This window comes from Anastrepha ludens, chromosome 6 (genome assembly GCF_028408465.1).
Source record: "Anastrepha ludens isolate Willacy chromosome 6, idAnaLude1.1, whole genome shotgun sequence".
Taxonomy (NCBI): domain Eukaryota; kingdom Metazoa; phylum Arthropoda; class Insecta; order Diptera; family Tephritidae; genus Anastrepha; species Anastrepha ludens.
In genome coordinates this window covers 28,645,915-28,673,413 of record NC_071502.1, presented here as the reverse complement: position 1 = coordinate 28,673,413, position 27,499 = coordinate 28,645,915, and the positions used below count along the sequence as shown (strand labels likewise).

The following is a 27,499-nucleotide window of genomic DNA, read 5'->3' as shown; positions in this document are numbered from 1 at the left end:
TTTTCTCGCCTCTTTAATAGGTCTTTCCTAAGTTGAATTCTGAGCAATTTTTGGTCCTCAGTTAACATGTGCGGAATGAAATATGCACAGACCGTTCGTAAGCCAACGTGCCTGTCGTGCTTGGAGGAGGCGAATAGCACTGAGCACTTTTTCTGTGAGTGTCCTGCCTTTGAGTGTGTGAGTGTCCGATGTCGTGAGAATGAGTAATATTCGTCCTCTAAAACTGGAGGATATTTACAGATTTGCCAAAGAATCTGGAAAATTCTCACAGGACTAACTATCTCTATCATTCAACGACTCGCTGCTCTGTGCATAACAAGAGCGATGAAAATCACTCCAATGGCGGCACTGGAAATGATACTCAGCGTGCCACCTAATGACCTTTTGGCGGAAAACCTGGGTATTCACCTGCAGAACCTTCGGTCCCAGCTCAATAGGAAAGGGGAGCTCAGGTTGCACGGACTGCATGATTCCGACACCCACGATTCTAGCCTACACTAGAACAAGAAATAACTCAATAATTAATATATAATATATGTGGACAGTCAAGCAGCAATAAGAGCAATAAGCTCAATAAGTCCAAAAATGTTCGACGGAGCAGGGAGGCCATAGAAAGGCTAGCCGCAAACACTAGGCTGCATATCTACTGGGTACCTGGTCACAAAGGCATTATGGGGAACGAAATAGTAGATGAGATAGCAAAAAGTGCTGTTAGACTACCTTTTGAGCAAGAGAACGACATACCAAAACCGCTAAACACAATATACAATGAAATGGACGACCACATGAAAAGGCAAGTGGAAGATAGGTGGACTAGTCTGACCACATGCAAAACAGCAAAAGTCATGTGCAGAACTAACAACAAAAAACTGACTCAATTCGTACTTACGCTCTCGCGAAAGGTCTGCAGAACTATCATAGGTATGCTAACAGGTCATAATCTATTGGCTGCACATACGTACAAGATAGGAAATGCATTTAGGATGTTGAGGAAACTTTAGAACCCCTTCTGTGCGTTTGTCCGGCTTTATTAAAAATGCGAGCCATAACTATCATATCTTCTTTGTCTCTATTCTTTCCTATCTCTTTCTCTGATACTTTTCTCCTTCCCCCTTCACTATCTTTGTAGCCTGGGTGCTTTAGCAGCCACCAAATCTCCTGGTGCTCCTTGGCTCGACTTTTTCAAAATTCAGCTTGAATTTCAAGCCCAAATGATCAGTTAAAATGCGATAAATCAATGTTTTGGAGATATTCAACTCCAATTCCATGAATTTCAACTATGATTTCGGTTTTGATAAATTTACGAACAATTTCGATGGAGTTTTCGGTGATTTCTGATTTTGGGCGGCTCGTATGTTCATTGTCATTTATGTCCTCACAACTATCTCTGAAACGTGTAAACCACCCATGAACTCTGGCACGAGATAGGCAATCACCGCCATAAACTTTTTTCATCAATTCAAATATTTCGGTAAACGTTTTACCGATTTCAAAATAAAATTTGATATTAACTCTTTGTTCAAAACTCATTTTTGTACCTATGACACAAACATACTGACACTTTAGACGCAATAACTTCCCTCCACTGAACCAAATGTCGCCAACGAAGTCAGCTTTTTATGACTTGTTTACTTCACCTTGTAATACATTTAATAAGTTGTATGTAGTCAATATGCCGTTTCATGCGCCTCGTGAGTTTTACTGCCGTCAGAAAAATGGCTAAAAAACGTTAAACAAGTTCCGGAGAAATTTCTAAACAATTTCACTTCCTTCAGTGGCACCAGCAACTTTTCTTATAGCTCACACTTAGGCATGCAATTGGTATTATTATTTATTTATTTACTTTTTTTTTGCTTAGCTCACTTCAGATCAATAACGATTTTCATAACTCTTAAATAAACTGGTATACCAGTTCGTTTTTGTTTTTGCAATACTTTTTCGCTCCTCAAAATTATTGTTTTCCTTCTCGCTTGGGGCAGTGACCACTTCAATATACATGCGTATGTGTGTGTATGTTTGCATGCATTTTCATCTTTTCAAATTCTTTAAACCTATGCTGCGCGAATATCTCGTCGTATTTATGTATGTGTGTGTGTGTATGTATGCGTTTTTCATATCAATTCAACGTTAATTATGTGGTAGCATGGCAATGTGGCAATGATTTCAGTCCTTCAATTCTATTACATATTGTTTTTGTTTTTTTGTTTTTGTTTTTGTTTTTTTGTCAATACATTTATAAATCTTACGAATTTTTTAAGCTATTTCGCTTCTTCTGTTTGGCTTGCAATTACACTTGTCTCATATGCATATAAATATTTAATAGCGGCATTTCTATTGTTTACGACTTTAATTATACTTTTATCCGTTTTTTATGTTTTTTAATTCTAACGCTTTTTTCGAATTTTTTTTCATGTAAGATCTTTAGTTAAGAATGCAAGTGCGCTGTCGTATGAGTAACCTCGAACTTTTACTGCTTACACGCGTGTGTGTGTGTGTGTGTACGTGTTGACTACAAATCGTTCATTGTTAGGAAATATTCTCACTGGTTTATTACGTCTTTTATACAATTATTTATATCTTAATAACGCTTTCATTTGCTTTTCTTGCCAATATCAATATTTCTAATCTCTTATATAATACCATTTGCTTTACTGCTATTAAGTCAATGACATTGGTTGAGCACACTTACACATGCAAATAATTGCGCAATAGCCGTACTCTTAAGTATTTGCACGAAAATCAATTATTAGCTATTTTAATGATGTACTAGAAGGGCGGATAAGTTTTATTGATGGTGGGTGATGTAAGTTATTATATTTGTTTGAAAAAATTCTAAGGGGACACGTGTGATGGCATACGAATTTGAAGAGAAATTCTACGAGTAATTCAGCTATAACTTCACGACAAAGTAGCTATGAAACCGAACTGTGGGGAAGCTGCTAAAAGTGTTTATTTTCGCAAACAAATACGCAAAAAAAGTTTAGGTTAAGGTGCATAGTGGAAATATATAAAAAAGTGAGCCATTCTAATAAAGTAAAGTTGAATTAAATTTTATCATAATGTAATCAAGGTGAATCTATTAAAAGTGGTATCGCTAAATCGGCTGATTCGTTGTCTTCTTTCGCCGTGTCCATGTGGCTGTCAGCCCCATGGCTTCCCCCCACGCTTCTCCGATATTAGAGTTCAAACGCTCACACTTTGGCAGGCAAGATGGAACTCTAAACGGTACGGTACATGGACACCGAGACTAATACCCCATCTAAAAAAGTGGGTAGAAAGAAAGCACGGTGAGGTGAACTATTACCTCACACAGTTTTTGTCCGGGCATGGGTCCTTTCGCAAGTATTTGTGGCGAATGGGAAAAGTGAGCCTAAACACTGTACTGCATATATGGAGATACTGAGTATGATGATGCAGAGCACACCATCTTTAAATGCGAGAGGTGGCACATGGAGAGAACAGGTCTGCAACGAGCTTTTGGTGTATTTACACCTAAAGAAATTAGCGAACAAATGATGATAGACGAAGAAAAATGGAATGCCGTCGGAAATTTCGTAGAGGATATTATCCGAAAAAAGAAGCATGAAATGGAAAGTTATGATGAAGAGCATTGAGCATAGGTTGCTCAAAACAGGCGACCCTGAACGCAGGGTGAGTAAGTAAGTGCCTTCTTGGTCTTCTACCTGGAAGCAATGCGGAAGCAGTGCCGGAGTGGGGGGAAAAATCCAAGAAAAGAGGAGGAATATTTTTAGTGGAATCACCAGACACGCAGTAGCGACGATTACTATATGGTGCGAAGGCATTTTTAATTTTAATGCCATCATCTTTAATGAATGCACCTCACCTAGTAATGTAAGAATACCACTGGAGAGAATATCAAAAGAGGTCCTTAAAAACTGGCTCAACAACTTCTTTGATGATGAAGGTGCAGTTCTCGACAAGAAACTAAATTTGAACTTGAATGCAGAGGACAGAGTAAGAAAACCTACTATAGCTCTATTCATGCCAAAAGGTAATAGAACGCAGGTCTCTAAAATCTCCGAAGATAACTCACTGGCTGTATATGACCGTTATCAGATCTACCCTCCTTTGCGGGATTATAGTCTGCTGGTCTACACCTCTCAACAAGAGTACGATTAGAAATAGGCTTTTGATGGCTCAAGACATGGCGCTTATATCTATCAGCGGCGCTCTTAGACGCACACCCCCTGACACTGTGAAAAGTCTTTTCTTCTTACTTCCCTGAGATTTGTTGTTAAACAAAATGCAGGTAATACTGTTGCTCGGCTTGTCGCAACTAATCAATGAAGCGTTTTGGGTATTGCACACGCGGCCATAACACTCGGTCTGGGTTCAACCAATCCTTTTGACTATTGATGGAATGAACCATACTTCAATGGGTTATTTTGCACTAGAATCTTACCCAGATGTGAGTGGGTTGACAATATATCTGGTCGGAAAAACTGTCTACGGTTCTTTACTAATGGCTCAACGCTTGACGATGAAGTTAGCTTTGGTGTCTACTGTAAGACGCCAAAAGTATGCGTTTCGGCTTGTCTTCCAAATCACAAATCAGGCTGAACTTCTAGACATTAAAAGTCTTGTTACAGAAGTCTATATTTATTCCGTTAGCCAAGCGGAGACTACATTTCTTGGTGGGGTTGTCACTAATTCCATCATTGCTCGCAAATGTCGGGCGTCTCTTAACGAGAAGGTGGAATATTTCCGAATCCATTTGCCAGGGCATAGTTAGATACCAGGGAAATGTAAGGCAGAAAATTAGCAAAAGAGAGCACTACCACTCGCCTTTCTCTTGTTATGGAGTTTTTATGTATACCCCTCTCAACCCACAAACTGCGTGGTGCCAGTGGTTTTGTCACTTCAGCTAACACGAGATGGGTTGATAGTCTGACATGTACCGCAACAAAAATAGGTTGCCCGAAATGGGACGTCAGACGCTCAAAGACGCTACTTTATCTGTCAAGGAAAAACGTCTGTATGTTAGCTGGCTTCATCACAGGTCATCCTTGGTCGACATGCTCACAGTTTGAACGCACCTTCTTCTTCTCAAATATTTTTCATTTCCATTTCCCAAAAATATTTTCAAAAACGAATATACAGAATGCAAAGGTATGACTTGGATCAAACCGTTACTCGGCTATCAGCAAATGTTGAAGAATCAGCTGATTTGCTTACGCAAAGGCTGTTTGGACGAGTGTGTGAATACGTGTGATATGAACAAACGAAATTCTGCTGTCGAGTCCTCAACTCCGTGGCTGGTGAAGTTGTTCTCACAATTTTTCTATGGATGGCCAAACCTCGCCCGGTAATCTATCATTAATATAAAAAACGGCCGATTGGAAGTGCCTAAGAAGAGGTGTGAAATGAGTGGACTCCATTCTGTTGATCGCCCTGGCCGTCCGTGGTGTAACAGTCAAAGTTAGACAGCCAAAAGCTTACTAGCAACTCATCAAATTTTACTATCGCTACCCTAGACTTTAGAATAGAGTTCAAGGTAAAGTTATCCACACGAATGGAATGTGATTATAATTCAGTAGTCAAAGAGAATACAACTGCAGTTTACACTGACGAATCCAAGATGGATTGCGGCGTCGGTGCCCGTGTATATTCGGAAGACCTCGAAACTTCCAAGTCTTTCGCGTGTAGAATTGGAATAGTATTTTTCAAACAGGAAATTTCGCAATAAGGGAGACTTGCAGGATAATTGGAAACCATCCACAACAACTATCGGAAGAAAATATTTTCAGATAGCCAAGCAGCCATCTTAACTTTAAAGTCACCTAGAACCAATTGAAAAATCATCAGACAATGCGAAGAAGCACTAAACTCTTAGGTATGCACGACAGACATCACTCTCATATGGATACCTGGCTATAGAAAAATATAAGGAGATGAGAAGGCTGATGTCCTGCCAAGATAGGGGGCATCTTATAACGAATCCGAAGCGGTAGAAATAGGCTGTACACAAGGCGTGTGCAAAAGGGCAAACTTCTCGCTATTCCAGAAGCAGGCTGTTGGCAGATGGACTAACACGAATACCTGCAAAATAACCAAACAAACGTGGCACAAGTTCAATAAATCCAGAACTGATGAGTTGTTAAGAAAGCGACGAGCAGACATATTCAGAATTACGTCAACAATAACCGGTCACTGGCCTTTGGGAGGCATTGCCAGGAAACAGTCATTCACTAGCTGTGTGATTGCCCAAGCCTAGATGTTCTACGGCATAGAGTGCTGGGGGAAATACTCGATGGTTAACTTGAAAGAAATTGCAGAAATGAAAATGCACGAGGTGGGCAGATTTATAGTCAATTGAAGATGGTTCGACTAATAAAAAGCAGTGGGTAGTTATTCTACAAGTGGCGAATCAAAATGGCAGCTTTTGTGCTCATTGAGTCTGGGATGCGGTACTCAGACAACGCCTCCACCAGCACCACCACTCAGGCACATACTTAAGATTCTAGTTTATCAGCATTCAAATAAAAATAATAAAATTAGACTTTGAATACCAGTGCGAAAATGTGAACCGAGTGAGACTCGACAGTAAAATTCTCTCTTCTCTCTCTGAGGGTATAACCATGACCAACCTATTATAAGTGGAATATAGGATTACATTGAATGATTAAATAATAAAATACTCTGTGAGTCCATAGTTCTTAATACGGTACAGAACGCACAGCACTGCAAAAAATCCGCAGCTCCACAGTGCAGCTCCTGCTGAAGTACTGAATAGATGAATGCAACTGAAGCAGCGAGATTGTAGAAGTACTCTCAAGGTACTTGTGAAATCATAGCAAGGTGACACGGCACATTCTAGCATCGGTTGGGTAAATTCTGGAGACATTGTTTGATGCGTGACACAGTTCGTAGCATCATTTTAATGACAAAATTTTAATTGCAGTTGCATACAAAGACAAAGCCTTAATGCTATAGCGCCAATTCATATACATTCCCGTATTTGTATTACAAATCCCCACAACTACTCCTACACACTTATGTCTACTTTACAATTTGCTTATCTTTTAACTTTTAGTCTTCATTGAGACCATTCAATTCAACGCTCTGCGTCTCTAGACTGCGTTTCAAATCCGCAATAGTGCTGAGTATCATTTGCTTTTTCTGCTCTTCGTTTGTGCCAACGCCAGCTGATTCACTGTCACAGTTAAAATCGTGCAGATCCTGACTGCTGCTACGCGTAGCTAAACGTGGATTGGAGTTTTGGCGTTCGCGACGCCTCAAATTGTGTATCTTAGCCAGCATCGTTTGTTTTGGTATTTCTACAACAGACAAATAAGTAATTAGCCGTCGAATTAGTGATACTAATTTTGTGTCCAAACACTCACCAGCTTCAAGGTCGAAACTCTTTTTGATGCGCTCAAATGTCGAGCTCCCACTGTAAACTTTTCGTTTCAAAGGCTCACTTTGCGGACACGCGTGCATCATTCCCGACCGCCAATGCACCACTGCATCACTTGGTTTTGCCTCTACGTTGGCCATATTGTGATTTCGCAGATCCGCTTCATCGTAGCGCGAAATGCGCGCGAATTCCGGCAAATAATTGTGATTCACTGCATCCACGACTGCGGTGTCATTGACAAACTGTTGCTGCCCACCACCAACCTTTTGTTGAGACTCCGACTCAGAGTCGCTGTCAAAGCTTTGCGCTCGCTGTAGGTTTCCACTTCGCTTGTAACGCGCCACTGGCGATTGGCTGCGGAAGCGACGCTCTTGCAGCGGGGCGGCAGTTGGGCTGTGCTGCATACGACGCCCATTTAACTGTAGCTGCGGCGACTGTGGCGGTTTTGCCAAATCGACTGCCTTACGCACCGGCACCTCTGGTGGCACATTTTGATTTATAAAATTCGTCAAATGCGTTTTTCGTGGACTGCAACGACTGAAACGTGGGCTATTCGGTGCAGAGGCTGGCGCATGTCTTAGTAGATCTATGCGACGATTGATGGCGGCAGCGAGTTCATGCTGTTGTTGTTTCTCAGACTGGGCTGCATCCAGAGAACGTTGCTGGGCTTGCTTTAACTGCTCGCGACGTGTATCTGCCTCACAATTTTTCAACATTTCTACGCGCTTATTGGCGAGTGGATTTACACGACGTGGACTGGAAACGGGTGTGTCGCGTGGTATGCTGAAAAGTGGTGGAAGTTAGTTGAGGCTTTTCGTGGAGTGCGATATGGAGTGCTTACCTCTGCATGCTATTCTTCATGGAGACTAGTAAAGATTCGGCTTCCTGTATGAGTTGTCTGTACTTGACGTCGGCCTCCAAGTCAGCTCTGAGCAAAGCACGTTCGCTCTCTGCAATTGTCATAAAGCGTTTGGTGTCGCACACATCCACGCATACCAGCGAACTGGAGCGATTGGTGAGTGGTGACGTTTCATATATTCTAAAAAAAATAGAAAATATATAAAATTAAAGTGTAAAACAAGGTAATACTCGATGAATAGAGAGAGAGAGAGGGGGAGAGAGAGAGAGAGAGAGAGAGAGAGAGAGAGAGAGTGAGGGAGAGAAATTTAAATAATAAGCTTGGACTTATGTGCGCTCGGCGAAACGAACCGGGTGACCAGTTGACATTGGCGAATTAACTAAGGTGACCAAACCCAATTACACTGCACAACACAAAAAAATACAAGGTTCCGACTATAGGTGTCGATAGACAGGTAAAAAATATGCATTTATCGACGATTTCAAAGTTTACCTCTGAACTTTTTTAGGGGTGTAGCGACTTTGTCACTTTGCACATTCTTTCTTCATTATGGTAAGCCGATGGGACAGTGAAGCGAGTGACAGATGAACGGCGTAACTTATTCCATAAATTAACAAATGGATGCAAAGGAACTACGGGAAAGTGAACTAATTCTTAACTCCATTCCTCTTGGGTCACGGATACTTCCGGAGATACCTATACCGCAAAGGCAAGATAACCGATTCCAAGTGAACAAACGTTTTTTAGTTGTAACAAATGGCTCGCGGAAAGAAATGCTCTGGGGAGCAGCAAAATGCTCGAACGCGAGGACAGCTGGAACGCGGTAAAGAAATACTTCGAGAACGTACTACAAAAAAACAAAGATTGACCTCAAGACAGTGCAACAAAGCGAAGCCGCACAGATAGAGACACAGGAAGACGAGCCTTAAGCATGAAAGCTGGCTACAAATATGGTTCACCCAGACGTGGGTGAATAGAATTGATCCTTTATAGATGCCATTCTGAGCCCTCGTGAAGTAATATAGAAAGTAGTTCCGGGAAGGGTGTCTCCCCACACGACGCAGTAGACGAGGGTCGCTGTAAATGCGAAGGCATCAAAAACAAAGCTTTCACCCACAAAAAAAAAAAAACGGCAAAGGAAATGGTGCGATTCTTGATGCAGTTCTATAGCAAAAACAAAGTGAAACATTTTTGTGGAGTATTTTAACCCTCTAACTACTCAATAGATGGATCTTATTGGTCTCCTTTGCTGGAAAAGGTCAGAAGCACTCACAGCCGAGTGATATAACGGTTTAAAATGTTCCACAAAAATATTTGCAACTAAATTTTACTATAAGTCTCTTAATACACCGAAGCATAAAATTCAACTTAAACGCTCTAAATAAGTCAAAATGGAAGATATGCAAGGGTTAAATTCGGAAAAATAATATATTTTTGGAACCTGGTTATTTTGGGAAAAAGTATGATTTTGTAGTACAGTGTTAACGCCAACACAATGTGAGTCTCTTGTCTGGGGCAGGAATACAAGGAAGTAGTAATATTTTTAAGTGTTTCTCTGGGTTTTACCAGACTGAGTTTAATATCATACGTATGAAGAAGAGGCCAATTCAATACGACTTCACCGGTTTGTTAGGCGGTTCAAAGAGTTAGCGAGGCCTGAGCAGGAGTAATAAGACTCAAGCAGTCTATTGTCTAGCGCTGAATTCTTTCTAGGGAAACTAAACCTGCATTCTTAAAAAATTACAATTGTTTTTCCACGCTACTCAAAGCGCTTGAAAATCCATCCACCCAAGGACGTGATTTCAGGCGCTTCACGATTTCAGATATTTGCAAGCACACAAACAATCGCAAAGTCTTAAGCGTTAAAAACTTGTTTCCTGCTTCCTTAAATCGCTAACTTTTCCTCTCCCACATTACTCACCTATTCTTCGCTATGATATGTCTTTGCCTTCGCACACAGACCGGTGTTCCACCAACACTACGGGACTGTCGCGACTTGTGTGGCGAATATGATCGGTCTGTACGATTCTCGGCACTCTTCTTGCGTGTCTTGAGAAAACGCTTACGTCGCCGCTGCGAACCACTTCCAGGCGCCATCACACCACCACCAGCCTCTTGTGAGTTCTTCATGTTTCGATAATTTCGTCGCGAACGCACTGAAGCACGCGTCTCCCCATGCTGCCGCATCGAACTCCGCTTGGGACTTTGGTTGCAATAATAATAGCTGCCCGCATTGCTCTCAACCTCCTTGCGCTCAGATACCTCATGCATGGATGAGGTATCAATGAAATCTATATCGAGCAGCTCATCGGTGTCACACTCATCGCCGGCATCCTGCCCAGTATCCAAGTCTGAGGGGCAGTCCGTTGGGTCCGAATCGCTGCTACAGTAAGTGTTGTTATTAAAAAAGCAACAATTAACTCATTTTTTCCCCACACACATACCTGAGTATGTCAGTCTCCTTCTCATAAACGTAACTCTCATCAAATTTGCCCATCATCTCGTTTAGCGTGGCATCATCGTCACTTACAACTGGCTCCCTGTTGCTGCCACCGCCTACGACACATACATCCGCCAACATTACAGCCAGCGGCTGTGCCACCTTTGCTTGTAGCTGCTCTGCACGTTTGCGTCGCACTGTGTTCGGCGTGTATGTCCTTTGCATATTTTCCACTTCAGTCAAAGATGATGAGCTCTCCGTCGACTCATAACCAGTGCCCACCATGCCACCATTGTGCCTGCAAAGCAGATAAGAATGAAGCATTTTAATTTTGGCCGCATTCTGTTTGTCTTCTCTGTTCATTCGACTAACTACACTCATGTGAAATAAAGCGCAGTACACTGAAGTATTCGATTGCGCTTTTTTCCTTTTCAGCCCGGCTACTTACTTGTCACTTGTCTGTTGATTATGCTGCATTACCCGGCGTCCATCTGTTGTTGCGTTGCTAGATCTCTTGCCTGAAGAGGATGTGCTTGCGGCATCAAGCTCGCTGCGTCCACCGCCCACGTTGCCACTTGTCAGCATCTTACCCGCTTTATGTTGCCGCGTTGGCGTGCCTAACGCCTCGAGCGCCTTAGTTGAGTGCGCTGACGAGGAAATCGTCGACGTGTCGGATGTTGTTGACATCGCCGTCGGCGGTGGTTGTGTTGGTGGTGGTGGTGGCAGAAATGCTATCACGTTCTGTACGCTCACACTTCCCGTTGCTGGTGCATTCGCTTCCGATGTGAGGTACCATGGATTCGTGCGTATGCGACAACGCTGCCTAGGGGAGGGTGCTGCACATGAGGAAGAGAGAAAAAAAGGTAAGAGAGAGGGGAAAGGGTGGTTGACAATGACATTAAGCTATCATTTGGCTCATCGGAGTCAATGATTTTGTTTATGCTTCTATGCTACAACAATTGGGACTTACACTCAAAACCCTTCAAGGTGGGCAAAACAATGGCATTACGCAATCCCACAGGACTATGACGTCCAACGTTGCCAGTGTGTTGTATGGCATGTGGGGCATCGAGTGGTATGAAAGGTTCGTGATGCATGCCATTGTTGTTACTGCAGCCTTGGCCCATATCATACGAATCCGCACGCTTGTATAGGCCGGAAGCATTGGCGAATGATGTCTTTGGCTATGGAAATATGAAAGTGATGTGAGAATTGAATAATCGCTACTGCTTTCAATGACAAATAAAACACTTGATATCCTGCCAATGTAATAGTTACAACTATTTTAGGTGACTACTGATTGATTTCTTTTATTTGAATCTGTTTCAAAGTTATCAGAAAGACAAATAGTTGTCCTTACGTTCGTCCGCCTGTTCATGCAAATATGAATTCATGTAGAAAATTAGATATCTAAATTTTGTTTATGTCAAAACCTTGAACTTTTTAAATAGAATTAATTCCGAATTTAATTAGAATTTTTCCAGCCCATTGAATTCAAGCACAAATTGTAAGTTTCAAGTGACTACAAAATACCGTTGATTTAAAAACCAAAATTAAATTTAATTTTCGCTGAGTTGTCCCGCCATTTCTTCCATATTTGTTATATGGACGAAGCAGCCTGGCACTACCCATACAAAAATTGTCAAAAACCAACGGCATTTTGTAGTCATTTGAAACTTGCACTTTGTTAGACTAGAATTTAATGGGTTAAAAAACTGTGTATCCGAAATAATTCTAGAAATTTTTGTTCACAAGTTTTAGGTTAGGTTAAGTTAACCCGGCTGACATTAAGCTACGCATAGCCCTGTTCGCCCCTAGCGATACCAGATGGAGACTGCCTTTATTAAGACTTTTTTTAAGTTTTTAGTTTTGATACAATTTTGAATATTTTAAGAATTTTGTAAAAACGTTTGAAATTTTACGTAAAATGTTTTTTATTTTAGTATGAACTATATTTTTATAAAAAAATTTTGGTGAGCTTAAAATTTTGCAACTAGGTGCATATGAGAAGAAATCATAGGGGCACAAATTAGTAATAATTACGGCGATTATATTTAGCATCAAATATTGAACCCAAGCCTGATAAGTAGCGCTTAGTGTTGCTAAAATCCCATCTCTTTATTAATGATAGCTCGTTGGTAAATGCATAGTTCGACTGGGAAGGCTACTAACAAATTGCCAAAACAATTCATAATTTTGGATTTGGCGGAAAACCGTCAAGGCCGAACGAATTTGAGCTTAACTGTGATTTAAGCCCGTTGGACTATTTTTTGTGGGGAGCCGTTAAGGACAAATGCTATGCGAACCATCCAGAGACGATTGTTGCCATTCATGAAATTGGAGCCCAAACAATCGAAAATGTGCTTAAAAATTGGGTTGATCGAATGGCCTACTGTAAAGCCAGTCGTGGCAGTCATTTGAACGATACTATTTTCCTTTCATAAATGACAATGTTTAATCTTCAAAATAAAAAACAAAGTTTGAAAAAATATTGATTAGTTTTTTCTTTATAGCCGATTCAAAAAGCAAATTTTACATGGCCCACCCTATATATATATATATTTGTATATAAGTCGAGCATAAATTCATTATGCTGTATAAAACAAAAAAAACAACAAACTTTATAACACCTCATCAATAATAAATGAAATTACAAATTGAACTCAACACTTCAGCTTAAATCTTCACAGCTTACCATTGGGTCGATAGGTGACATTTCCTCTATTTTATTCAGACCAAATTTGTAACGTTGCGCCTCAATAGCCAGTGAATTGACGCTCTTCGGAAAGTAGTGAGTGCCGGTACGCATATTTATGTAGTATTCCGGAGGCGTGTAAATGGCGCCTGGTATGACGAAATGGATCTTAGCCAGTTAACTACTAAACTCGCCTTGCTTTACTTACCTGGTGAAGTACCGTCGGTGGAGTAACCAGTCGAGTAAGCGCTCTCCGGCGACGAGAGGCTATGCAGCGGCGCTCCAGTCATGCCTGCCATTGGCTGGGAGCCATTCAAAGCATGCCCATTGCCAAAACGTCCTCCACGCAAGCGGCTGCGCTGGCAATGCATCGACATCAAACCATTCGAAGGACCACCCTGATGTGTAGCACCGAACTCGCCTGACATGCCGCCCATCACCCCGATACCGGGATGTTGATATTGTTGCGATATGTACTCCGCACTGCCACTCCTCATGTATGTCATGGAGGCATTCGCATTCAAACTGTCATTCGAATTGCTGCAGCTTTGAATTTTCGATGGCAGCAGGCGGCCGTAGCGATTAGAGGCATCATCTTGCGAACGACGATCCGCATAGAGCGAACGCACGGGCGTGAATGTTGTGAGCTGTTCTGATTTTGGGCGCTCATGTATTAAGAAAGGGTTGGTATTATTGTTATTGTAACTGGCGCTGCAGTGCTCCGGATGACGCAAAATAGTACGTATTTCCTCGTAGTGTACAGTATTAGGATCCTCCTCGAAGTGTTGCAAATCGGTGGTGCTGGTATTTTGCGGCTCAGGCGTGGGTAGTGGCTTCGACAGTGAACTATTATTATTGCTACTATTCTGGTTAGTTATGTTGTTGTTGTGATTGCTGCTGGAATTCATTGAAGGCTCCTTGGAGCCAGTAGACCATGACAACGATGAAATTGATGATGATGAGCAATCGGCGGGATGTGGTTGTTGTTGTTGACGCTGCAAAGTGTTTTGTTGCAGCTGTTGCTGTTGTTTTTGTTGGTGTTGTTGTGGTTGTAAGTGATGGCTATAGGATTGTGTATAAGACTTTGCTTGCAGTGAGCGATCATCACTTGAATTATCTTTGCTATTTGGCGCCGTATAGGGATGCTGCTGTTGTTGCTGCTGTTGTTGGTGGTGGTGGTGGTTAGAGTGATGCGACTGACTGCGTACACGATGTTGTGGCGCATACAGGAAATTGTCAGATTTTGGCGAAGTGACTGTCTCCTGATCCGGTGACTGCCAGCCGAAACGGCTCTGTGTCTAAACGAGGACAAAAACAAAAACAAAAAGAAAAAGGAAAGTAAAGAAAACCCAGAGTATTAATCAAACATAAAACACGCGCCCCAGACCCCAATACTCATGGTCGCCCAACACCACGGACATCTAAGTGGGCTATTATCCATCAACATTTTTTGTGCGAACTTACATGGCCTTGAATAGGCGAGACTTCTCGTCGTCTGACTGGACTCGCAATAACACTGCCGCAGCTATTTCCACCGCCTCCACCGCCACTCACGCCACCGCCATTGTGATGATTAGCACCGAATGAGGACATCGCGCCGGGTGCCACCATTACCGTTGTCATTGTCGGCGCCGCGGACGCGGACGAGTTGTTGGCAGTGATTGATGTTGACGCAGACGACGCGCCATTGCCGTGCGCGTGATGAAGCGTAAAAATAGCGCTCGAATTGGTGTTGGATATCTTCTTGTTGTTGCTATTTTGATGCTGGTACGCTTCGTGACTGCAACCCGCGGCATTGGCGACACTGACAGCGCTGCGGAAGAGGAAAATGCGGCAAAAAATAGCACAAAAAAATGAGTGTTTGTTTTGGCTCTGCTGACAAAGCAAAAGTTGGATGTGTTTTTAAATGTACGAGCAGTCGACTATTTTATTTTACCTATTTGCAGTTTTATTTTTGGCGCCCTTCTTACGCGGCCGCCCAATGTGGTTTTCCATCCATGAACGTAATTTTGAGCCGAACATCGCGTCCGGATTTTATGTAGTTGCTACTCCTTCTACGAAACTTAATATTTAATTTTTATTTTGGTTTTGGTTTTGGTTTTGGTTTCTTGTAGAATAAACTTATTATTTAGTTATTGACTTCAGCATTGCTTAATTGTTTTTAATTTCAATTTTATTCCTGTATAAGTTGACAACAATGGACGGATTTCGTCAAGTATTTCACCAAGGAGCTGGAGGATATAGAAAAAGTAGGAGTTAAATATGAAATAATTCGATTCACAAATGTAAGAGGTGTATTTGCATTGGATCTGGTTGGTCGTCATACGAAAAAAAGTTGGAAAATTCCATCCATGCATTTAAAATTTATGTTGAGAGGATTTCGACGCTATCGATTTTCTTAATGCTTAGAAAACTGCCGAAAACTGCAATACGCCATGATTACAGCCTTGAAGACTTCTATATTCAGTTTTTATATGTACCCTTTTGAGTTCCGAAGGCATTTTCACATAGTTTGAACAGTTATACTTCCCTTAGATATCCTTTTCGTTTCATCAAACTCAAGATTCTCAAAATTTATTAGAAGTTTACTCTTAAATTGTTCTGCTGAATTCATAAACAAAAAATTATATCTAAAACCTCAAACCTCAGGTTTATATCTAAAACCTGACCCAATTGCGTGAAAATAGCTTCGAAACTCAGTGTGCGAGATGCGGAAATCAAACCGGTGGAACCTTCGACCATTCAAGATCACAGCATCTATCCACCAGATGCTGGTGCCAGCTATATAAATGTCTACTTAAAATTTACAACCTGCCGCATAGCTGGGCTTCACATCCATAAAAGAACTTCTCAATAAGAAAAGCAAACAGAGCCTCTAATAGAACCCTCCATTTTTGTTGGCGACCATACCGAACGTTTTAAGGACTACGATTTGAGGACAAGCACCTTAATGCAGAAGATGGCTCTGTACGGCTATTTGATATACTTGTTAGAGCAAAGACTGGCATTTTCGTCACTCAAAAGCTAATATACGATGAACGGCGCAAGCCAATAAGATCATTGGGTATTGCGATGTCTAATGCAGTTGCGTCCATGTAAGGAATAAATATATCAGTGTCGGATTGGTAGTGGATGAGCGATTTCGCTACCAAGTACGCTTACTTACTCCGGTGAATGAACATCTTACCATAATCCGCTTCAAAGTAAGACGAAGGAGAAGCACGGCATAACAAAAGATCACTTCTATTTTTTTAGAAATAGTTTTGAAAGCTTTCGTCTATTAATCTCCTTCAAATCTGGTTTCTTTTCTTGTAGATTTCTCGCTAGAAAGCAGATAGAAGTCGCTTAGCGCAAGTTCCGTTGAAGAAGACGAAAGATCTAACGCTGTGATTTTATACTTTGCCGGAATCTTTTTGAGCCGAGCTCTCCCGCCTATTTATCGTGTGCGTCTTGATGTTGTTCCACAGTTTCAAAACGACTCCGAACGGCAAATTGTTTTTATGAGGAGCTTTTTCATGGCAGAAATACCCTCGGAGTCTTGCCATTGCCTGGCAAGGGGCGACCGCTATTAAAAAACATGTTTTCTACCATTTTGATGCTCTATGCACGGAGATTTGATCCTACGCACTCCCGAAAGGTGGACACACACCAACTCATTTGGCACAGTGGAGCCAGCGAATGAATCAGTCTTGTTTTAGTCTTTGACTTGTCTTTCGATAATGCGGGTTGTTATTTCTTCTTAGTTCGTGGAATGAGTATTGACTCTAAACTTCTCTGGAAAGAACATATCACGTTGAAAAGAAATGAGGTAAAAAACAGATTCCGACAACTATACTGGCTACTTGGCAGGCGCTCGAAACTGTCATTGCTGAATAAAACACTTATATACAAAACTGTGATTGTGCCAATCTGGGCATACGGCATAGAAATCTGGGGAACTGCAAGTAAAAGTGACATTGACATTATTCAACGGCTACAATCAAAAATACTCAGAACTATAACCAATGCACCTTGGTACGTCCCAAACGAAGATATTCATCGCGACCTCAACATCGATACAGTAGCAGAAATCATCCCCAAACGCAGCACAAATCATATTGCCCGTTTAATGAACCATACAAATACTCATGCGACAACTCCCATCAGCAAAAAGGGCAAACTCCAGGCGGCTCACACGACCAACCTCAACTCAGCTGATAACTAGAATAATTCAAAGCTATGTACATACATACACTTGTAAACTCACACAAAAACTTAACCAAACTGTAATATTGATAATGATTAATGTTGTGAAATCCAAGCTGTAGAAAGAATTACTTAGTGTCATACGACAGGTGTAATTAATAAAGGAGGCAAAAAAAAAAAGTTCGTGGAAGGCAGTGAAGATGCGAAATCGAAGCAGGTTAAAAATTCATTCAATATTGAAAGAGCGAACGAGGAACTGTAAAAATTTCGCCAATAGCGAATTTGCCACACCAGAAGCCACGCTCATAAGGTCCTATCGGTTTATTGACAATGTACCCTTTACACAATGCCGGCGATAGGTGGGAAGATTTATTATAGTGCAGTAGACACAAGCTGCAAGATAACAATTCTTTTATCAAAATCATCCCTTTCAAGTAAATTGGTAGTGATTCCTATGCGGAAGTGTTGTACGTAAGTAGGGTTATAAAATGTTTGTAGTACCAGACTGGAACTCCCCAAATAAAACTACAGCGCCATTTTGATACCATTATGAGACCTCCAAGGAGCAGATGTCTACAGCCAGCCAAAGCTGTTGAAGTAATGAAGAAGATTAAAGAGAGTTAGGTTGGCGCACTATCGAAGAAAAAGCGCCCAGTGACCTTAATCGTTTAGATGCCAAGCCCGGATATTTACAGAAAAAATGCTCTATAGATTCCTTGTCTGAAAGGACACCTGAGCTTCTGCAACGGAGATTGAATAGTACACCCAACTTTTCTGCGTGAGTGCCGATCGTTCAATGGCCGGTATGTACAGCTACTTATTTGGAAATTGAATGACGTGGACTATCTGCGTCCTGCTTCTGTTGTACTGAGGTCAAAGGATATTCGAAATACCACCTTCTGGACTGTGCTTTCCTGAGAAATAAGTTGTGCGATTTCCCTTTAACAACAATCAGGGGGATGCCGATAACAGGGTGGTAGAACTCTGAAACCAATTCAGTCTACTCCTTCCAGGCAAGCTCATCAGCTCTCTCTTTGTTCCTATGCCCTGCCACCCAGATCATAGAAATGTTACCTACACACACAAAAAATTTGATCTCCTCCTTACAGAAGTTGAAGAATTTGGATCCGCGTCATGACTTTGTCAGTGCGGAAGTGCTGTACCGTTATTAATAATTACACATTAGATTGAGATGTCACTAGTCAGCAACCCAAAAGTCTTTTTAAGCTAGAAATTCATATCTCTAGAATAATTTATTAATTCTTGACAATGCTTGGCTTTTTTCTATACAAGAAATATGAGCATTTACTTTGTATGGAGGAAAAAGTGTAGCACCTCCGTGAAGATTATCAAAAATCAATAGTATTTTCTAGCCGCTTGAAACTTGAGCTTTCTAAATTACTAAAACTCAAACTGCATACCCAGTAAAACTCTAAAAATTCTGTTCAAAAAGTTTAACATTTTGACGGATTTTGAAATATTTTACAAAGTGTCAGACTTTAGTGGCTAGACAGAGCACTCTGGAGACGGTTTCATTGCAAAACGAGCGGATCGCGGTTCCTCTGAGAAGCTTTGGTCTACTCTTGAAGAGATGGTCCTCGTTTCAATTCAGCGAGCGCTGGGCTAGTGCGAAAACGTGCAAAGTCGCGAGATCCTACTGGCCCCGGGTCGATCGAGGGCGCTCGGGGGAACTACTAAGGCTAATAAAGCCGCAGCTCTCGAGTTTGGTAGGTATCCTTAACGGGCATTGTGCGTTAGGTGTACATGCGGGGAGACTTGGGATTGCTTCAAGTCCTTTCTGCCGAAGATGCCTGAGGGATGAGATGGAATCATCCAGTACCTTCTTCTCAGCTGCCCTGTGCTCTCGTCGGGCAAAGATGTAAGCATCTGGGAAATCGATTTTTTGCTAAACTTGCAGATATTGCGGATTTAAATATCACACAATTGTTGTGCAGCACATCAGTAGCTTGAAGCGGTTAATACGAACTTAAATAGCCACTGTTGGTCGTCATTCTTTAATCCAAAGTCCTTTCTACCTTTTCCTCCTGTTGGGCTCGTTTTATTATATTCCCCTCCTCCCCCTGCATGATATCACAACGGACAAATTTTGATTTTTTTATCGAAGTGGGCCTCTAGCAAGTGCAGCCATTTATCCTTCACTATCCTTGAGACTTTGCATTATTTGGTCTTTGTTGTAGTATAAATTATATTTTCATAAAACGAAAAAATGGTGGTATGTTTATAAATTAGCAACGGGATGTATATGAGAAGAAATCAAATAAATAGTGACCACCGCGTGGTTAAGTTAATAATATCCGAAAAATCTTGTTGTACAATTATATTTTTTAAATAAAAAAGCAAAAACTTGGTATCAATTTTCTGTCCCCGAATTTTGATTTAGGCACCGATACGCAGTAGTAAATATGCAGCTTTACTGGAAACTCAAATGCGATTTCTTCAGAAAATTATGCGCAACCTCTTTCGCCATACAGCCAGCCATTCATTGCTCTGATTTTCTCCATAAATGATTGACGCTTAAATTATGCAATAGATCCTTTTCTTCCTTTCATTCTTCAACTATCCAACTATCCACCACTAACACCACTAAAATTGCTTCATGCAAAATTTATTGCCAAATAGGCTGTTAAAGCGATTTTCAATTTCTTCGTATGTGCGAGTATTTTATGTAACTCCCCCCCACTCACTTTATTTTGCATGCCTTTGAGTTCGAGACAATAACTGGCGTTGTTCCAGTTCTGTCAACGTCTCATATCAAGCGGTCGACAGGCGGATATGCCGGAATGTGAACAGGCATGTAAGTGTGCAAGAGTAACTGCATATGTATGTGTGTGTGTGTGTGTATATATAGACAGGCCAACATGCCAACTTGGAGTCAAACTGGCTGGAATACAATCAATTTGTGGGGTAAATTCGCACGAAGGCATGCCTCGATGTAAGCCCAATCGGCGCTGAACACGCACAACAACAGTTATGGAAGAAATATGTGTAACAGTATCTGAATATCCGGTGCCACCCGCCTGTGAGGGGCGCATATGACAGCTACATTTTTTACACTGATTTTAGAAGCCACAAGCAGCCGAGTTCAGAGAACTGCATATCCTGTTCCATATACAGAAGTATTTAATATAATTTGAACTAACGATTTTTCCACTCCTTAGGGCTTAATGTGAAGTACAATTATTAAATTACGGCAATCAAAGACATGGAAAATTTATGAAGGTTACTTTATTTTTTCTACACTTTTAAATGTATGTCAATGCATACACCCCGGGACAAAATGATAGCACAAATAACATTTTCATCAATTATGATTTTTTTCTTTTTTATTTTGAATGGCCATTATTTTTGTATAAAAGTATAACTCAAACAAAAAACTATAAATCCATTTTAGCTATAAATGAAATTTTATAAAAAAAATTATAAAATTCCATAAATTTTTATCCTTTAAGTGGGATCGGGATAAACTGCACTCCAAAAATCTATCTAGAAATCCCACTTAAAAGCCGTGGAATCGTAGTGTAATACAGTGCATAGCGAAAAGATTTCAAAGGTGAGCTCATCATTAGGCACTGAGCGAATTCGGCCGAATCAGTTGATGGGCAGTCGTCACTTAAGGAGTTTTTACTACAAAACTGCGATTGTGTTGATTATGTACGAAATAAAATCAGCAATCACACAAAACTGTGAGGAGAACTTCGGCTGCCACGTCACGGGGGACTCGCCAGTCGAATTGCGAATCGTGTTCTTGTTCTTGTCGTTGTAGCAGCATAAACATTCTCCATATATATATAACCGACTATCGTGGGAACGCGAATCGTGAGTTTGTGGGTTACGAGCGGCGACTGATTTGCAGTTTTGTTAACTGCTGCTGATGAAGTTAATCAGAGTTTTGATACCACGGGCTGCTATCAGCAGTCATAGGAATAAAGTGAGAGCTAATATGCCTAAATCTTAGTCACGCGAGAGCACGGCTGTTAAGCGATAGCCTCTCGAATTCCATCTTTGAGGTCTTGAATCGACCCTGGGCTATTGGCGTATACCTTCTCTTTCACGTGGCCCCAAAGAAAAAAGTCTCAATGTGTTAAGTCACAAGATCTCGGTGGCTAATTGTGATTACCTCTTCGAGAGATAACACGGTTCGGAAACTTTTTCCGTAAAAGATCGATGGTTTCGTTGCTTGTGTGTCACGTAGCGCCGTCTTGTTGAAAATAAATGTTGTCCAGACCAATACCATCAAATTCCGGCCATAAAAATGCGTTAACCATCTCTCGATAGCGATAGATAACACCTGTTATTAGAAAACCCTTTATTATATTATTTTCATTTTCTATACTAAAATACCGAATTTAAAACTTTATATTAGCCTTTGCCTTTTGAAAATTGATTGAACCATTCTCAAGTTATAAAAGATTGAACTCAGAACTAACGTGTCCAGTTTTTTTTTTGGTTCACTGTACACACGAGGTATGTTCAAAAAGTATCGCGAATTTCGATTTTTTGTCTCTCATGTCTCTCACTCATGCCGACGAGTTCGGCCATTTTGAATGTTGTGCCTTTCAAAAAGATGGATAAAGAACAAACACACTAATGATGCCACAGCCACCGTATTCCCCAAATCTGTCCCGAAATTGACAACGCTACTCTAGGATTGACGAGATAAAGACGGCATCGAAGGAGGGGCTGAACAAGATAAAAAAAATTATTTTTTGAAGTGCTTCGAAGATTGGAAAAAACATGGACGTCCAATGTAGAGTACAGATTAAAGAAAGCGAATATAACACTTTACACGTGTAAGAGGCGGCCGCCGTAGCCGAATGGGTTGGTGCGTGATTACCATTCGGAATTCACAGAGAGGTCGTTGGTTCGAATCTCGGTGAAAGCAAAATTAATAAAAACATTTTTCTAATAGCGGTCGCCCCTCGGCAGGCAATGGCAAACCTCCGAGTGTATTTCTGCCATGAAAAAGCTCCTCATAAAAATATCTGCCGTTCGGAGTCGGCTTGAAACTGTAGGTCCCTCCATTTGTGGAACAACATCAAGGCGCACACCACAAATAGGAGGAGGAGCTCGGCCAAACACCTAACAGAAGTGTACGCGCCAATTATTTATTTTATTTTTTTAACCAAAACTATTTAATTGGTCCTACACAGCCATTGTAAGACCAATAATAAGGTAGGTGTCACTTTTGACGCGCAATAGAAAAGAAATACAAGCAAGCTAAACAAGATACAAAGAACAGCGCGTATCTTAACCGCAGGAGAGCTTAGCACCAGTCATACTGAAGCGCTTAATGTCCTAACATATCTATTACTAATGGACTTACATAAAAAAATCGTCACTGGCAGCGCGGTGAGACTCAGAGACATAGCTTGACAACAAGATCGTACGGTCACAGCAACATCCTCCTACAGGGACCCTCGCTGCTCAAAAACAAATCAGACTATCCAGTCCCCGACCTTAACTTCAAGAAAGACTTCACGCTACGTTTTCCACCTGTAGCCGAATGGGGCAAAGGGAAGGTGATTGGAAGGTACGATATTCAAATCTACACGGACGGTTCTAAGATGAACTGTGATGTGGGAGCTGGGAGCTCCATTCTGTGCCGCTCAGCAAATCTCAGTCAATTCGACTTCCTGACTATGTCAGCGTGCCAAGCATGCAAATCACCAAAACTCTATAAGGAAGTTGGTGCAAGAGTAGCTATCTTTTCAGACAGTCAAGCACCACGTCCACCTCTACTAGTCTTACAGTTTAGAGCGGAACTAGAATTCCTTCGTTATTGGCTTGAAGTTACTCTGATATGGGTTCCCGGTCTTAGGAATATTTGGGGTTATGGGATAGCAGATGAGCTAACAAGAAAAGGTTTGGCACTAGACATAGCAGAGACGGTGGAGGTTACTACCCCTTTTAACATAATAAAAACATCCATGGCTTCGCACTACCATACTTAAGCCGAAAGAAGGGGGATGCAAATAAATACGTGTAATACTACAAGTAAAACATGGCCGTCGTACAACATCCAAAGGACGAATTACCTATTAGGATGCTTGGTTGGTTAAAGTGGTAATTCTTCCAGAATCCAACTATCGCTTCCGCACCATTTTGTTGACACATCCTCGTTACCAGGTTGTTTAACGATTGTTTACAGCATGACTATATCCAGTCTGTGCGGTTTAAGAACCTTATTAGGTTGTTGACATGTACGCCAGACAGTTGTTCGAGACTCTCGAACAGCGGTTGGCCAAGGGTTAATATTCTGTCCTTCCATAGGGCAGGGCATTCACAGAGGAAATGGAAGATTGTTTTCTTTTTCTCCGGTTGTTTACAACTATGAGGGATACCCATTTTGGCTGCTTGTTCTCTGATAGACCAAAAGCCAGTTATGATTGCCGTTAGTGTCCAGGCGTCGCGTCGTTTCATGTTTATCAATGTTAACGATTGCTTAAGGTTGTAGGTCGGCCATAACGTTCTGCTAATTTTGCATTTTGTCTGTTTGCTCCATCTACAATCTGCGATTCGGAGGTACTTTAGGGAAATTATACTCTTGACTGCACCTAGTGGTGTGAATATCGATTCTGCGAGAGCGTTATTCATGGCAGATCCCCCTCTTGCCAATTCATTTGCTTTTTTGTTACTTTTAACGTTCCGATGTCCCGGGACTCAGATTAAGGTAACTTTATGGTTTTCACTCAAGGTGGTGAGGCTATTCCTTCTGTGTTCCACCACTTTAGAGGTTGTTGTAGCCGAAGCCAGTGCCTGGATTGCAGCTTGGCTATCCGAAAGAATAGCGATATTGCCCTTGAAAGAGAAACCTGCGATTAGTAGCCTACAGGCTTCCCCAATTGCCAGTACTTCCGCCTGGCAGACACTGCTGGTATTATGGAGACGGACAGATTTCTCAATTTTAATTCTTTATTTCAGTAGAAGTATTCAACCACTTCAACAACAACAAGAACAACAACAACAACAACAAGAGTCACCAATCATCACTAATAGTGATAAATGGCCATAATACAGGCTTACAAGTGTAAGTGCCAAAAGTACACTCGGTAATCGAGTCCCACATTTTTTTAAATGCCTTTGTTATGACTCTGTTAAATGCCGCTGTAATGTTACACTATTTAACTGATCCAGTTAATCTCCGCGTCACCAGCTCTCCACAGCGCTAATCTGAGTCCTTAGAAAGTTAATTTTTTTACATTTATTTAACAACTCATTCAAACATGCAAACATAGGGCAGTATTTCATAAAGTATAAGCGATTACAAGCGATTTGAATAAAAGCAATTGTAGCAAGTTTTCGTTTTGGCAAATCGGTGAGAAGGCAATTTTATTCAAATGAACACAATAAACACATTTTCCTCAAACACTGCCATTTTTTATTGCTTTTCTTGTATTCTAAACCAAGTTAAGTTATACTTTAAACTCGAAACGAATTTCTTTAAATATCGTACGCTCCTATCTTTGCTCCCCAGTATCCCTAGCAACTCAGAGTATTACACTTTTGGGTGGATTCTGATTACACTATTGGGGCACATTTGCAATTGCATGCCATCATTATCCGTTGCCATTCAAATCCTGACATAATCATCAACCAAGCATGAGATCATCCGAGAAATGGCACTACAACATCATAAAAATAAGGAAAGAAAGAAAGAATGAAATCTTAGAAAATGTGCTATTCGGTGCGCTTTGGATAGGCGAGGAGGATACAGATTTATATTTATCATTTGTGTTAGCGAAATTTCAAATTAATGTACGAATAGAAAAGCGCAAGCTGAAGTTCACTAATAGAAGATGAGCAAGAAATGTAGATGCGCGACGTGGTGCGGGTGGCGGGCACACACACAAAGGGATACGATATGGGACTGTGTGATAGGCGAGCGTTTCGTTGCAAAATTACACTTAATACATACAGACAGCACGTAAAAGTTACTGTTTGTTATTGCAGTGCGCTTGTCATTGGTGTGTAGTTGAAAAGCTGAAAAGCCTCCAGGGAGCATTTTATGCTGATAAGAAAAATTCAATGCAAACGCTACCATGCCATGCCGCGCCACGCCACGTCACTCACTATGCAGCTGCGCCCTTCCTTTAACGACCCACTGAATGAACTAAAGGAGCGCCTGCAGTGCCAGCAAAGTATCACTCGATGCCCCTCAACTCCTTCACTTCGCCGCTGCCGAGTGCGCAATAGTTGTATACTATGTAACTACATTGGAGGTGTATACTATTTCAACTCACTTGCAGGAGGACGTATGCCGAGTTAGTAAAGCCTACCCAAAATGGAAAGATACACTGTATTTGTGCACAAATCCATTTGTGTGCCAACATAAATATCCAGACTTGTATGTGTGGGCATACATGCCTTCAACACAAACAAACAAAAAAAACTTACTATTTGTATTTTTGTGTGTGTGCATGTGCTATATTTGTTTTTGTGTTTTGCTGTGCCGGAATGCGGCATCATTTACCTTATCCTTTGCGAATTCTGCAGCTGCCATCGCATCATCCTCATCATCATCAGCATCATCCTAGTTACTATATCCTTCATATCCTTTTGCTTTTTGTTTCAGTGACAAAGCGGAAACGTGTGCAACAACAGCAATAAGTAGGCAGTCAATGCGATAAAAACCAAAACAAAAAGAAAATGTAAAGCAGAAAACTTTAATAGTTGCCGTTGTAAATGCACCTCCGCCACTCTACCACCCCCGCTTGCTATCGCTCTTTTTCGCCTACTCGCGCCCCACTCTTCACTTGTCGGTTTTGTTCCTTTCTATCTGCTTTCTGTTTGTTTACCGTTTGCCGCTTACAATTTTGTATACCTTCAATTTATTTGTTTATTTTTGTTGCGACTGCACTAGAAGTCGGAATTTACTACTCACTCACTTATAGTGTTGTTTTTATTAGTGTTATCAAATATCATTTACTTTTTGTATTTTACAGCTAGCAATGGAGAGCGCGTGACGAGCATACTCGAACGCCAAAGAGAACAAGAAATAGAGCGCTTGTGTATGAGTAAGTTGTGTGTGTGTGTGAACGCCTACAGAGCCGGCTTGACAGCGTTCGGCTTCGATGTTGGTTGTTTTTGGGGGGTTGGTCGGTCGTCTGCTTGCGTTGATTGACTGTTTGCTGGCACACAAGCAAAGAGGATGCTCACAGGATGCGCGCTATATCGCTGGCGTAATGTCAGCGTCGAAGCGGAGAGTGGTTGCGGGTGGTGGTGGGTTGTTTGTTGGCAGACGCGTTCAAGTAAAAGACGTTGGCAGCGATTGATGTTGGCGGTAGAAGGGGCGTGGGCGAGCTCACTGTGATTATGAGTGAGTGCGAATGCACTGAGGGTGGGTTGTTGGTGGTAATGGTGGTTGTTGCTTCTGTTTTTATTGTAATTGTTTGTTGCTTTAATGCTGCTACTGTAGTTATTTGCGTTATTATGGTTGAAATTATTTGGAGTTGTTGTTTTGTTGGTAGCGACGATAGCGTTGGCTTGGTTTGGTTGTTTAGTTGTTGTTATTGTTGTTGGTAGTGAAATTTCTCGTCTTCTCGGTAGAATTTTTCAATTCTGTCGGAATTTTCTGTGGTGTATCAATTTTTTCGCACATACATCTGCATTATGTGCATACATACATATGTGGGTACACATACCAATGCAAATCTATATGTTTATCTACGCACACGTGCGCAAATCAATACAAACACATAAATCATGATTTCTGAATTACATTGGAGAAAGACCTCCGCACATTTCTTACAATGTAAATTTATAATGCACACAATTTATGTAAATTCAAAAAAAAAATTTTAATATTTTTGCACTAATTTTACAAAAACAAAATATGGCTTTTGCCATAAACCACACTGATTTACCAATTAATTTATTTATTTTACCTTCTATTTCTTTGCACTGCAACAACGCGCCTCATCG

At 41.2% G+C, this 27,499-nt stretch overlaps 1 protein-coding gene across 2 annotated transcripts; it reads right to left on the bottom strand.

Moving 5' to 3' along the window:
* Positions 1-6,592: 6,592 nt before the first annotated feature.
* LOC128867976 (uncharacterized) lies at positions 6,593-27,274 on the bottom strand. Of its 2 annotated transcripts, none has more exons than XM_054109638.1 (12): positions 26,049-27,274; positions 15,309-15,603; positions 14,837-15,185; positions 13,581-14,670; positions 13,373-13,521; positions 11,648-11,861; positions 11,126-11,513; positions 10,682-10,975; positions 10,159-10,620; positions 8,220-8,417; positions 7,365-8,161; positions 6,593-7,298 (listed from the first exon to the last, which is right to left on the bottom strand). In XM_054109638.1, exons 2-12 carry the CDS (start codon positions 15,392-15,394, stop codon positions 7,051-7,053), a joined length of 4,275 nt encoding a protein of 1,424 aa, XP_053965613.1. In that variant the 5' UTR covers positions 15,395-15,603; positions 26,049-27,274; the 3' UTR covers positions 6,593-7,050. The 2 variants fall into 2 exon arrangements, with proteins under 2 accessions (XP_053965613.1, XP_053965614.1); XM_054109639.1 differs by having other exon boundaries at positions 10,159-10,617.
* Positions 27,275-27,499: the final 225 nt, after the last annotated feature.

What these genes read in the sequence shown, in the direction of transcription:
- LOC128867976 (XM_054109638.1), bottom strand. Translation starts at nt 15,394, where the DNA reads ATGTTCGGCTCAAAATTACGTTCATGGATGGAAAACCACATTGGGCGG. An exon ending in TCTCGCCTATTCAAGGCCAT is followed by an intron (nt 14,671 to 14,836) that starts GTAAGTTCGCAC and finishes GTCCTCGTTTAG; the next exon opens with ACACAGAGCCGTTTCGGCTG. An exon ending in CATATCATAGCGAAGAATAG is followed by an intron (nt 8,418 to 10,158) that starts GTGAGTAATGTG and finishes TATTTTTTTTAG; the next exon opens with AATATATGAAACGTCACCAC.